At 35.9% G+C, this 15216-nt stretch overlaps 1 protein-coding gene across 1 annotated transcript; it reads left to right on the top strand.

The window, feature by feature from the left end:
• The first annotated feature begins 3568 nt into the window (after nucleotides 1–3568).
• Nucleotides 3569–15011, top strand: LOC137583698 (coactosin-like protein). Its single transcript, XM_068298791.1, has 3 exons — nucleotides 3569–3983; nucleotides 14327–14650; nucleotides 14728–15011. Exons 1-3 carry the CDS (start codon nucleotides 3933–3935, stop codon nucleotides 14842–14844), a joined length of 492 nt encoding a protein of 163 aa, XP_068154892.1. The 5' UTR covers nucleotides 3569–3932; the 3' UTR covers nucleotides 14845–15011.
• The last annotated feature ends 205 nt before the right edge of the window (nucleotides 15012–15216 follow it).

Here is a 15216-nt window from a genome sequence, read left to right as displayed (position 1 = left end):
TAGGCTACTTGGATATCCGCACTGCGTCTGAAAATTTGAAATTTAGTTGATATTTAATGTAATGATGGAGCTATTGACTATTTACCAAAGGATCAGTCAAATAAATTGCACATACGCAGTGTTAGCCAGCCATTTAGTGGTAATTGACTTTCTACCAACCCAAAAACAATCTCATATATAACCAGAGGACCGGGGCTAACTTCGATTGCGCCTTCTCTTTCCTTACCCATGGTCTTCAAACTGGAAAAACGTTTTAAAGGTTTTCTTTAAAGTCGTATGTTTGCTAAACGGCTCTGCCGATTGTTCCTATGGGAGCTACAAGATATAGTCGCCCGGTCTTAAGCAATTTGGCAGAATCGTTTATAAGTGTAAAAGACTCACTAATATTAAAATTCACGACAATAGCTCTGAAAATATCGAAGTTATTAAGAACAGTCACTGCTTGTGACTTTGCCGTTTGTATGGGAGCTATATGATATAGTGGTCCGATCCAACCGATATACAACCTGTGCAGTATATACAAAACTACATGAAAATTGAGCCTTGTAGCTCTTACGGTTTAGGAGGAGTTTGCGCTGATCCAGACGAACGGACATGGCTATTTGAACTCGTCTCGTCATGCTGATCAAGAATATATATACTTTATATGGTCGAAGATGCTTCCTTCTATGCGTTACACACTTCTGACCAATATTAATATACCCTTTTTGCAAGGTTATAAATAAAAGCAATTAAATGAATTATTACTTCCCAAGGAAATCGGTTGCAAATTGTAACAATTAGTTCCTGAGATCCGTGATATATAACAAAGAACGCATGACTTCATATATTTTCTTAAAAGTTCCATTTATTTGAGCATTAAATCTTAACCAAACTGCAACGATCGATTGTGTTTTTTATACCATGCACCTGTTGGGTGTATTGGTGATATGGGCTTTACTTGGTGCATGGTGTACCGAAGTCGGCGAGACGAGTAACTTACTTCATTTTGAATACATATTAAGAATTCTGCGCAAAGCTTATCAGTTTGCTCCAATTTGATAAGGCCAAATTTATTTTGCATACTAACATTCGTTGTCATTGATATGGCTGATTATTGAAAAGGTGGATGTCGGAATTTTTTATATTGGAATGCTTACTCACTAATAAAATTGGCTGCACCTTTTCTGTTCTTTGTTTTGGGGCTGGGCATTTGTGTTCCTAATAATTGTGAGTGAAGAAACCCAAAGTCAAATTATATTGTGCTTACACACATTCGCAAAGTCAACAACGATTTCTAGTTCTAAACTGTTTCTGTGCTGTTTTATCTCTATTTGAATTAATTGCAGTTCTAATAAAGAGGTCTACGGCGTACACACACATCCGCAAAGTGTTCGAGTTGATAAGTTTCTCAAGAAACAAACTCGCACTACCCAGATAATGCATCAGCATGAAGAGTATGGAGGTTGCGATAAGACTTTGGCACCGGATAAGCAGCTCGTCACATGCATTCTAAATGATGGAACGATTATACACTAGAAATAAAAATTTAGTTTTCATGAAACAGATTTTCTTTTCCATATATGCACATCCCTCTGATGATACATACCCTTTTGCTTTCCATCGAACCATTGGCCATTCCCCCTCAGACACCTGGTATTTGAGCTCTTCTACTGCTTTTTTGGCAATCGTAAAGTAAGGGCTGTTGGGCGGATGAGTCATCATCTTCTGCTTACCGAAATATTTAAGAGATTTCATCGTGTCGTGATGGAGAATGTTTTGTCTTTGGTTGGCAGTTGGTTTGGCGAATTTCTCCAAAGACTTCCGGCAAATAATTGACAGTCCTTCGGGGCTCTAGCGGAACTGTGGCCACATGACCTTTTTCCTAAAGGAACAGGCTAACATTTTCAAAGTCCTATCTGTTAAAAGAACTTTAGTTCGATGTGGCTGATCAAAGAACATCTACACGATCGATTGCTGTTTAGTTTTTGACTCATACCCGTACATCCATGATTATAGTCTGCGAAATGGGGCAACTTTGCCCCTTAAAGTATGCAAAAGATGCAGTTCACGCATCACTACATCGATCTTTTGAAGCACAACGACCGACTTCGGACGACCTTTGTCGGAATTTGTGAGGGATCGAACCACGAACACGAAAAGCGATAAAATATTGTTTTTTGTGGTGCTTTCAAACAAAGAACTAAGTTCATCGACACAAAAATATTCCAACGAATCATGGACGAAATAAAAATGTTCTTCCGATGGAAATAATTCTGACAAATAGTAATTGCCATTAAAAGGGGTTATCACTGTACATAACATATTGACTAATAACCAATTTCTTATAATAGATTTGAATTTAGTTCTCGTTTCAGATTGTTAAAAAGTCTACGAAAGTTTCCTTATGGATTCCACGATGGAGCCCTTTTAAAGAGAAGACACTGACTCACACGATCGCATAAGCAATCATGGGGATCATTTGCGTCTGTTGCTATGTGCCCACTTGATCTTCTGGGTCTGGGCCTAAGTCTGGTCCTGCCTGTGTCTTCCACTTTACATCTCCCTCACCTATCTCTCTCTCTCTCAATCCTCTTCCCTCTCTCTCCCACTCTTTGTCCCCCATCTTCAGCATCATACGAGATTGAGTCAGAGAGGACGGCCTAAATTCTACTCTGAGTAGCATGCGCAAAGAATTGTTGCATCTGCGACTCTGACCCCCACACAAGCAACAGAAATACATTCTTGTTGTTGTTCCTTTTGGAATCTTTTTTGGTTTTTGTTTTTGTCAACATCTTTGCCCCGCTGCCCGCCTTCTGCTCTCTGAGCTCACCGAGAAAACTGAAACTGAAAATAAAACCCAAATGCGGGCCAATTGTTGTATGTACATTGATGCAAGATTCATTGAAAATGCGAAAAAAAAAAACTTAGTTACAGTTATACTGCATTTAAGGGAAATGTCGTTATAAAATAGATTAATTGAGTGAATTTTCATACTAAGTAACAGTTGAAATAAATATACCCTATAATTACTTCGTGGTATTTCTAAATACAACCAAAGGTACATATATGTATAGGTACTATAACAAAAACCAGAGAAACTGATTTGTCTATCTGATTTCCACAATATTTAGCAGAATTCAGACTTTAATAAACTTTGGTTTTCTTTAGACTGTGATCAGTGTAGATTTTTGATATATATGTATGTATATATCTGGAATGTATCTGAAACCTCGCCTTTCATTCATATTGCATATAAATACATTTTCCATATCTCTTTCTCTTAAGAACTCCATTCAGTTAGATTTTGTTAATGATAACAAATAAGATGAGACCACTGTGCTCCATCTATTTGCCCCACCACTCTCACTCTCTCGCGCAATCTCTCTCTCCTTCGCTGTCTCGCCCCATCTCTCTCTCTCTCTCTCTCGTTTTGCCTTTCACTCGCTCATACTCTTTCGGGCACTGCGCTGTCCGCTTCATTTGCGGCCGCCGCAGAATGCGCTGGCGTCGCGTCTACATCTGGTATTGCCGTGGGGGTTTCTGGATGCGGATGGCAGTAGAGTGGTGGAAGGGGGGGAGGCGACATCGGCATCGGGGGTATCATCGTCATCACTTCGTTGGAGTTGCAAACGCCGGCAGCTTGGCATTCGTTAACAGCAATTCGTGCGAGTCGGACAGAGTTTTTGTATTTTAATTTTATAATTTTTTTTTTTCGGTGTAGCGCGCGTCGAAATTTTTCGAAAAACAAATCAACAAAACCAAAAGCAATAATAAATCGAATTCTACACACACACACATACATACATACATGTGTACATACATATAAAAGGACAATCGTTGTAGTTCCAGTTCTAGTTCCAGTTTCAGTTCCAGTTCCAGTGCTCCTGTTTCCTTTTTACAGTATTTTGGTTTTTTTTTTAATTGAAAAGCAACAACAACAACAACAAACCATGTCAGACGGCATTGAAGTTGAACAAATTGTGGAGAGCAAGCCCAGAAGGGTAAGTACACTCCAAAAGGGGAGACAAACCATCATCATTCATATGTGTATGTACATAAGTGTGTATGTATGTACAGGGTGATCTAAAGTGATGTTCTTGGAAAATGATTTGTTACTTTTCAAAAATAACTGCATTGCGGGCACCCTATATTAATACATGAACAGTATACACACACACACACACACACGCGTATACAAGACAAATAAAATATGTTTAAAAAAAAAAAGAATTATAAAAGATAAAGAAAAAAAAATGGGGAAGAAAAAAAATGAAGCGAAGAAAAAAAAGCAGAAACAGAGCAAAAGTTTTTTCTGCCAAAGTGTTGGAGCCCAGTGTCAAGTGTGTCTGTGTCTCTAAATGTGTGCGTGCGTGTGTGTGTGTGTGTGTGTGTTGGGTTTTAAAATAACTCCAACTCTGGGTCCACACACAAGAACCGGCCCAGGGCCGAAGCCAGACAAGAGAAGAAAACAACAAAAAAAATGAAAATATATATGTACATACATACATATTTTTTGTTACTGCTTCTTATGTCTACTCTCAAAACGGGGGCGTTCTCAAAGAGTGATGGTGGGGAGGGGGGATGGAGGCTGCTGCTGCTGGTGGTGGTAAAGTCGTAGGCGTAGTCGTAGTCATTGCCACGCCTTTGACCATGCCACATGTCTAATCGTCTGTGCTCGTATCAAGTTCAAGTGCATTCTCCTTGCACTTGTTTCACTTTGTTCACACTTCTCAAACTAAGTCTCACTATTCTGCTCTGCGGTTTATACCTTAACATTTCTCAATATGTAAATATGTTCGATCGATGTCTGGTATGGGTTTTAGTGCAATTGCTTGCAAAAATAAACGTTTCGTATACAATTACCATTTATCCTCTTATCATAAAAATGAGAACTGTTAAAGTATTTGAAATTTCAGGCATAGCACAGTAAAACCCCGCAAAGAAGTAAGAACTTTGGCTATGCCATACATTATGTACCTATATCAATATTGGACCAACAAATCATCCCAGCATCAAAAAACTATACCCTAACTGTCCTCTGTCTCTCTCGAGCGTAAAGACGTATTCTTGATATGTTCGATATTATATATTATAGTTAACAAATCGGTCCAATATTAACAAAGATATAAGAATAAAGTTTGTGTACTAAATTTAATACCAATAGCTTTAACACTAGTTTGACCAACAGATTGACTGACGACAACTGACCTCTGCAAGGGTTTTAGCAGTTGTTGCCTATACTGACGTTCCACTGTACTCAGAAAGTATGAAAATTGTTTTGTTAGTCTCATTCATACTAAGGCTTAATTATAACTTTCCAAGAAATAAGTCTAGTAAGACTGTAAATCTCATTCCCCCTTTTTCGATTGTTGGGGGTGTGAAGATTTTTGGTTTTCGCAATCACCGAATTGGGATTGAAATTACTTTATCTTTACCTACACACAACCAAGAACAGCACCCTCCCCGCGGGACAACGTTAACGTCTCTTTGTGCATTGATTGTACAGGGTTATAATTATAATACATTTTATGGCTCAGCAACTTGGCATTGATATCAGACATTGACGGTGTATATATGTATGTATATACATGTCGCTTCATCGCGTCCGCACTTAATATTATTTATTGGCATTGCCATTGATAGCTTCGATTCCCCTCCCACCGACCATCTCCCACCTCCCACCACTTAACCGCTATCCGTTAGCGTTTCAGTTGCATTGCATTGTTTGACTTTATTGATTGAATCATAACCGTAAATGGTCTTCGTCCATGGGATTAGGTTGATCGAAACCAATCGATGTGGTAGTCCGCGAAAGAAAAACCCCAAAAAACCTAAATTACAATTTACTTGTTGTTGCCAAAATAACTGCAGGTCTTTCTTTGTCATAAGCTCTTCAAGTTTCAATTTTGGCAACGAAATGGTTGTTTTTTTTTTTTTTGCCAAATTGAAATTGAAATGATAACGATAAAGTTTTGTTTTTATATTTTTGCACTTTTAAGTATGCACAGATATATATTCCCCTCTTATCAATCAATTGAGACTATAAATGCAGAAAGCAAAATATATATCAATAAAGGGTGTTCAGTAAAATATTAAAAATAGATGAAACTTTGAAATATTCCCAAAGGTTAATGAACTTACCATTAAAAGTTAAAGACGAACTAAAACTACAAATCAGAATATATATACTTATAGACGAGGGCCAATTACTCATCCTGATGATTTCTATATCAAAACTTTAAATAATTTCAAATATTGAGTGAAGGATTGTTGAAATATTTTTAAAATTTTTGGATAAGCAATTAAGCGTAATAATAAATACATTATTTTTTTTTTACTCATTTTTTTATTTCTTTGTTTGCGAAAAATATTGTCGGCCTTGTTTCTTGGCACACCAAATTTGGTCAACGTTTTCTGTCGCCTTCAATTTGAGCATGAATCACACACACAGCTACACACACACACACACACACACACACAGCACCAACAAAAACAAAGAAACAACAAAATAAAAAACCTGCCAGATGCATAAGCAAAACATTTTCGCTCCTTTATTGCAACAGCAAAACAAAAAACAAAAAAAAAACTAAATTGGAAACGAACGAAACAAAATAAATTATTATTAAAACAGAGAGAGAGAGAGAGAACACAACACAAAAAGAAAAAAAATGAAAAATATATCGAACCGAAACAGAAATTTAACCCCAAACTCCCAACGGTCACAGGGGAAGAGAAAGAGGAGAGCAAAATAAAAAGGCAATGAACGTGCGAGCCAAAGGAATTTGTCATCAACAAAAAACAACAAACAAACAAGAGCAATATGAAAATTGATGATAAAAATATATACTAGGCAGTGGCAAACTAAATAATGATCGAAATCATTTGGCAGGAATCCGACTTTAAGATACCGTAGAGCTAATTTGGCGCCACCTAGTGTTTATTTCCCCTAACCCTTTTTGCAAACAAGTTTCTTCATCGTTTTCAAAATGATCAGATTTTCAAGTCCAAAGATTCATATGTACATATATCTTTAGGATAGGTCATTCCAGAAAACATAAACTTCACGATAAGCCCAGGAAGGATATTGAAATACACTCAGAATAGATAACCTTAGGATATACAAATCGTTTTAGAAGAAATACCTCGAGAGTTATAAATTTCCAGAATGTGAAAGAGTTCTAAAAAAGAAAAAGGGAAACTTTGAAAGATGTAATCTCATGTTCTCTAGCGATAGAATTCTATTTTTAGCCATAAGAACAGATACAAATGTTAGGTCTCAGGTTAAACAGGATCTCGACATACCAATTGCAAGCCTAAGGACAGTTTCTAGCCAACTTTATGCAACTGATGACTCAGATTCAACATTTTCGAAACTAAAAACCAAATTTAAAATGCGAATGCCAAACTGCAGTCTCATGCCTTTTCGTGTGTTCATATATTTTTATAAATTATGACCACCATAATTGATTATACAATTGATTGAGTGACTGATTGATGCGGCTTCCTATTGGCAGCCAGGCCGACCAGACTTTTTCTCCAGCTGATTCATTCGCCTGACTTCCTGTTGAACGTTCTGGCCACCACTGATATCTTGGTATATGAAATGTATGTTCATACAAACATTCAACTGGTTTTTTATTCGAATTGCATTTGGAAGATGTTAATTAATATTTATGATTTTTCTCAGCTTTTCTGTTTGTGTGGTTGTTAGATGTTGGTGAAGAAAAGTTGTTAAGTAAAAAATCCTAACCATCATCTATGACAAAAACGATTTTCGAAGAGTTGCGAATTTGATTTGAGATTTTATTACTCTGGAGACTTGCGAAAATAAAATTTCAAGCTTTCGTTTAAATAACCAATCCTTGCGGATTAACCAGGAAGCTACCAACTTCTATCAACAACCAAATTCGATCAATGCCATTGCCAGGTATGAGTAGGAAAGGACATTAGCCCCCTCCTGGAGCTTTAAAATTTATTATACCCTTGCAAAAAGGGTATATTAATTTTGGTCAGAAGTGTGCAACGCATAGAACGAAGCATCTCCGACCATACAAAGTATATATATTCTTGATCAGCACGACGAGACGAGTTCAACTAGCCATGTCCGTCCGTCCGTCCGTCCGTCCGTCCGTCTGGATCAACGCAAACTCCTCCTAGACCGTAAGAGCTACAGAGCTGAAATTTTGCACGTATATACTGCAGGCGTTGTATATCTCGGATTCAGCCGGATCGGAGCACTATATCATATAGCTCCCATACAAACCCCAAAGTCACGAACAGTGACTTTTCTCAATAACTTCGTTATTTTCTATGCTATTATCGTGAAACTTAATATTAGAGAGTTTACTACGCCTATAAGCGACTATGCTAAATTTGATCAAGATCGGGTGACTAGCTCCCATACAAACGGCCAAGTCACGAACAGTGATTTTTTCAATAACTTCGTTATTTTCTGAGCTATTGTCGTGAAACTTAATATTAGAGAGTTTACTACGCCTATAAGCGACTATGCCAAATTTGATCAAGATCGGGTGACTATATAATATTGCTCCCATACAAACGGCCAAGTCACGAACAGTGACTTTCTCAATACCTTCGTTATTTTCTGAGCTATTGTCGTGAAACTTAATATTAGAGAGTTTACTACGCCTATAAGCGACTATGCCAAATTTGATCAAGATCAGGTGACTATATCATATAGCTCCCATAGTAACGATTGTAGTAACTTCGTTACTTTTAACGCGATTGCTTTTAAATTAAACATTTCTTAATTTAATATATATGTTAATGACTGTGCCGAATTTGATCAAGATCGGGTGACTATATCATATAGCTCCCATAGAAACGATCGGTGGAAAACAGTGACTTTGATCAATATCTTCGTTATTTCCTATGATTGTAGGCCTTTCTTTCTCAAGCTTAAGCCTTTTTAGATAAAACGTTCTTCCACATTGATGGCTAATAGGTAAGGATAGAGTTACCAAAAAAGTTGCAAGGGTATACAAACTTTGACGCGGTCGAAGTTAGCCCCGGCCCTCTGGTTTTTAATTCATTTAAGGAAGATGTTTTTTATTCTCTCTTCGATCTTGGTCAAACCATATGTTTAGTTCTTAAACTAGTTGAGAATTACAACTTAAGAATCTTTCTTGACCTAGCGACGGCTTAAACATGGGGATTTTCTACATACAGCTCGGAATTTAGATGTACATATATTTAATATCTTCCAATGTTTCAAACGACTAACCAACTTCTGGGACATGTGCTCAACTGTGATTGAGTACTAAATATTGACCTTAACTGAATTTTTAACAAGTATGAAACATTTGTATTATGTTTTATTTTGCATTTGTCTTCATTTGTGTAAAATTAACAACTTTTTTCAATGTTCCTTCATTTCTGCAGAGAAAGGTCATTAAAACATTATTTTGGTTCTCAATTTCAACATTGTTCTTACAATTAGTTGTTGGTGATACATATATGTATAAATATAAAAAAACCATAAGACTACATAATAAAACTTGCCACAATGAATTAACACATACATGTACATACATACATATGTATGTATTTAGTTGTTGTTGTGTTGGTTTTTTTCTTGTTTCTTTTCTTTTGTGATTTTTGTATGTTTTCTTGGTTTTCATCTACAAAATTCGTTTTCGTCTGCAATTTTGTTTTTCATTGTTTTATTATCCAATTTCTATATGTACATACATACATACATACATATATATTTTTACTTATATTTGTTCATGCATATGGATGCAGTTTTTATATGGCTTATTACGTTTTGAACACGGTCGGACGCATGCCACTTTCAGTTGAGTTGGCTCACAAAATGTCTAAAATTGGCAAAATTGAGAAAGAAAATTAACTGCAGCAAAAAAAAAAAAAAAATCATGAAAATGGCAAATCAACAAGGCATAAAGGCACATGAAAATGAATTGAACACAACAATTGCATTGTCCATGGACAATTCTTAATTTATGCAACATCATTTTGCATAATCAATTATTTTTGTGCTTAGAAACTCTCAGGGAAGGTTAAAGAAGGGTTTGGTTTTGCTTCAATCAATTGAACTTACTTCGATTATGATCTTGAGATTCAGATCATTCAGCTCAAAACTAACTGGAATTGAAATTTCCAGAGAAATTGAAATCAACTTTATTTATGACTGGATGGATATAACATTTAGATTAGAAAAACAACCTCTTCTACTTTGTTGGTTGATTCATGTGACTGAGATTAGTCATCCCTTTTGCTTTCGTCAAATAGTTTTTTATGGAGTGGAAAATTGGTAACAAGTCAAAAGACTAAACGACTTGCACATAAAAAAAAAAATAAATGAAAAATACTTAATGATAAATCAATTACGAGACAAACTCGCTGTACTTCAATTGTTCTTATCTAATAGCTAACAATACATATGTATATAAATACATATGTACATGAAAATACATAGACTAAAAGATTACGTCAATGAACCGACATGAAAGTATATACTTGTATATATATATTTAATTAGGCGTACACATATCTGATGTGAAAAGGAGTTATCAGTGAACAGACCCAGACCCAGCCCCAGTTCCAGTTTCATAATGCCGCATCCCCTCCCCACACCCTTTCCAAAAGAAACAAAAAAGTGATCTAATTTGTTTTCTTGTCACATTTGTCACACACCACCAAAAAAAAATAAAAATAAACCTTGTCTTATCAGCTACTTGTTTTACGTGTATCCAATTGAATGATATTTCTACTATATATATATGTAATTATGGTATATAAGGGAAAGTACATACATATGTATGTAAAACGCATATTTTGTCATAACGGCCACCCCAGAAAAATAGACACACATATACATCTATCTATGTGTGTATTTGTGTTAACAAATTATGGCCAAAACGGTTATTCTATATTTCTACCATCTTAGCATTTTGTCTAATTAATTCAAGTCAATAGAGCGCAAACAACACACACACACACACACACACACACACAGAGTCTCTCTCAGTCCCAAATAAAACATTGAAATTCCCATCGCCCTCGGTAAACTGTCTTGTGAAAGTCGTTGACGGCGTTTTTTGTCGTTGTTGTCGTAGATGTTGCTGCTGTCCCCGACTGTTGCTGTTGCTGCTGTTGGTCATCGGTCGTCGGTCGCCTAAATCATTTTTTGTCTTTAATTGTTTTGGGGGCTTCTCTTTTCCTTTTTTTTTTATGCTTCTTCTTCTTCTTCTTCTTCTCTGAAATGCTTTGCGCTTTTCTAATTGATTTTTCTCACATCAAACAAATAAAACTCGGTCATTGAACGCATTATAGTGGTAAAAAAAAAACAGAAGAAAAAAAAACGCTTCCAGAAATCTCATTTCTATTTTTGGTCGTTGTCTCCCTCAAAGTTTTGGTTTCTCCATTGGTTAAGTTTTAATCCAATTGAAAATATTTAGCTCTTAATTGTTTATGGACAAAATAAATCAATATTTTCAATCACAGGCAATTAACGGTACAGTTAATAAATATCAATACATACATATATATTTGGTGAATGCAACTTCAAATTGGTCTCATTAATCTCAAAATTATCTAAAACAAACACTAACAATGTGTGATTAATTGATGATTAATGACTTGGGTCGAAATGCAAGATCCATGACGGATTCACTTGGAAATGCAGTCACAATTTTATCAGTTGACTTTAAAGCATTGATAAGGTACATAGATACAAATGTATCTCTTGAGCATTTCCCTGGAATTAAAGACATATTTACACAGTAAACAATGATATACATATAAAAGACTCATTTGATCTTAGTGAGATATTGTTTTATGATATCCAAGATAAAGCCACGGCAATAAGAATTGTTTGCATTCTATGAGTTGACCTTCATATCATATCGACGGGTCCTATATACAATAGACTTTTAAAACACTTGGCTAAAATAATTTCAATGGGATTCATTTGGCCAGAAATGTAGTTTCCTAGCTCAACCACGCCCCATTTCAAAATTGTATTCACTTGCACCAAATATCGAAGTCACAGTCAAGGTGAGATTTGTAGTGACAGTTTTGGGATATATAAGTCACATAAACTACCTTCGAAAGAGAAAGATTTGTAGGATTTGTCTAACAACTGAGCCACTTTAAGGTTTAGGGTTTGCAAGATCAGATAAGTTAAGTTTACTTTCCAGTTTAAAAGCTAAAGCCTTTAAGAAAATCGTTGAAAAACTGTTTTGTTTTTGATCAATCTATGTTTTTTTCATTCCATATCTTGGCCAATTTCTATCCAATTTCAAAAAGTTTAATCTCAGTTTATTGAAATCGCGACTTGGCCATCGATGACAGACACCCGAAATGTGAGTACTTCGAATCTTTTTTTGATTTTTGAAGTAGTCCTTCAACTGGTTCCGTCTTTCGATATGCCTCCGTGAACTTAGAATGTGATGGTTTAACTAGTAACAACAGAAACATGTATTAGTTCTACATATTTCCATGACGGATATTTTAAATTTCATTCTGAATTATAGATTAGTTATCCTGCAATCTAAATCTAAATGAATTCCAAAATTCAAGTATAAATTCGATTCAAGATTCGTAAATTTGTGTTCTTAACAGAATTTCTAGTTAAAATTTTCAAATTTTTGTCTAGAATCTATATGAACTGGATTACGCTTGGACCAATTTTAGTCCCTCGGGACCATAATCTGTTGAAAAACCTCACAAAATGTGATTGAATGAGTTTGGAGTCAAACGATGAAATCATCTTACATTGAGAGTTTATATTAAATAATAATCCAAATATATATTTGATTATTAGTCTATATACATGTCCTTAGGTACACATATGTATGTATGTATGTATATACATAGGTCAATATATGTACATATGAAATTTTTAAGAAATAACATTTCAAAAATATAACAAATATCTTGGGTAAGAAAATGACAAATTCTTAATTAATCTTATTACGATTTAGTATATACATTTATGTAGAGCATCTTTGTTCAGTTAAAAAATTGCATTCTGATGGGTATCAGAAGGTATTAAAAAGTTGGTCAGATGTTTGCAATGCACAGAAGGAGACGTCTTCGACCCCATAAAGTATATATATTCTTGATCAGCATGAGAAGCTGAGTCGATATAGCCATGTTCGTCTGGCCGTCAGTGCGTATGCGTCTTACTCAGCCATCTTTAAAGCTATCGGAATTATTGTGTGAGATGAAGTATTCAAATCATCCGGATCTGACTACTATATCATATAGTTATATGAAAAATAGGTGAAGGAGTTGGAGTATCCCCATAATATTTACTAATGTTAATCTAAACATCATCCATCCAAATTTCAAAAGATCGGATATATAGAACCCAAGTCAATATAAAGCGGCTCTGCTCAAACGCTGCTGACAGCATTGCCAGCTTCGTCTGACGTACAGTGGATCACATAAATATTCGGTTTTTTTCTTTTTTCAACTTTTAACCGAAGTATCTTTAATAAAATTAGGTAAAATAAAAAAACTAAAAATTACAAATTTTAGGTGGATTTCTTACCTCTTCATTGAGGTACAGCATCAGAATATTTATTTTAAAACAAGGCGAAAGTTCGTGCCACTTTGATATTCGGTATTTTTGGGATGTCGGTTTTTAAAACCATGTGGCAACTACGAATGGCATCAGTTGGCATCCTAACTGTATATGCATGGAAGAAGAAAAAATTGCAGATATGGCGAAACAGAAAGGGACAGAAGAATATGAATTAGGTTAATGAAAATGAGTTTTAACTATGTATAAATCGGCTCTGCTCAAAGAAGAAAGAGATTTCGGGTATTGCGAAATGAAAAGAGACGGAATGATGAAGATTCTAGAACATGTAAAAAATTGATTGATTGCAGGGTATGCAAACTTCGGCATTTTCGTGGTTAGCTTCTTTGATTAATTCCGATTTTCAATGAATTCCGATTTCAAAGCTAGGAAATAATTATCAATTGTAAATTATGTTTTTTTTTTCTTTTCATACATATTTCTCCTAACAAACAAAATTTATGATAAACTTATGCAACAACAAATTGGATAAGCTGTTGATGTTTAGTGTTGTTGTTATTATTGCATTGCATTGCATTGGCGTGACTAGTGCTAGTGGGTATTTAAGTATATAGTTAGTTTGTTTTCTTTATGACTAGCCACGGAAACAAAAGGCAAACGAAAGCGAAAGCCTTTCCCAGTTATGCGGCTGAGTGAACGCGCAGGCGTGCCAGCGAATGAACTTGAGAATCGATTTCCAATTCCTTGAAGACTCGATCTGGACGACTTCCTGGAAATGCTGACTCATTGCTTTGTTTGTTTTTTTGGTTGCAGATGCCGCTGGCGACATCTCTGGACAAGGATGCCATCCGGGAGGCCTACGAGGACGTTCGCTCTGATCTCACAGACACCGAATGGGCTGTCTTTAAGTTCGATGGCCCGCAGATAATTGTCCATGGCCGGGGTCAATGCTTTGAGGAGTTCCGCGAGCAATTCGGTGATACCGAACGCGCCTTCGGCTATATCCGCATACAAATGGGCGATGAAATGTCCAAGCGCAAGAAATTCATATTTCTGACATGGATTGGTCAGGAGGTCGGAGTCATTCAGCGGGCGAAGATGTCAACGGATAAATCGCTAATTAAGGATGTTCTTAATGTGAGTCAAGGACTACCCATGGGATCTTAATTGATATTCCTATGTATATGCATTCTCCCCCTACATTCTTCTTCTAGAATTTCGCCGTCGAACTTCAGGCGGGAGTCGAGGCTGAACTGGACATTGAGCTCTTCCGTGGAGCCCTGAATCGGGCTGGTGGAGCCAACTATGGCACTGGCATTCGGGATAACTAAGATGGAGCTGGGAGCGTGTCCTGCTGCCGCTGACCTAACCTCTGCCCCTGTCTTTCTAAATTTTTTTTAACCTAATTTTATGCAAATTAAACAAAACAAAAGAAATATTAAAATATTTTACTGTACATTTTTTTTATTGTGTAATAAATAATTGAAAGTAAGAGAAATATTTTATTACTCAATTTTGTTTCTCATTTACCAGTCCTTGCGAGTCCTTGAATCACTTACACAAAAAACAAGCCTGAATTTCGACCCTTTGAGTGGACCAACTAAGAGCAAGTCTTAAGTAAGGACACGGAAAGTATTATAGGGATAATATGTCTCTAAGTGAATGACATTGGGGAACACAAATAAATACACTAACTTATATTT

This window comes from Drosophila tropicalis, unplaced genomic scaffold, assembly GCF_018151085.1.
Source record: "Drosophila tropicalis isolate 14030-0801.00 unplaced genomic scaffold, ASM1815108v1 contig_867, whole genome shotgun sequence".
Taxonomy (NCBI): domain Eukaryota; kingdom Metazoa; phylum Arthropoda; class Insecta; order Diptera; family Drosophilidae; genus Drosophila; species Drosophila tropicalis.
This window is presented reverse-complemented; position numbering and strand designations above follow the sequence as displayed.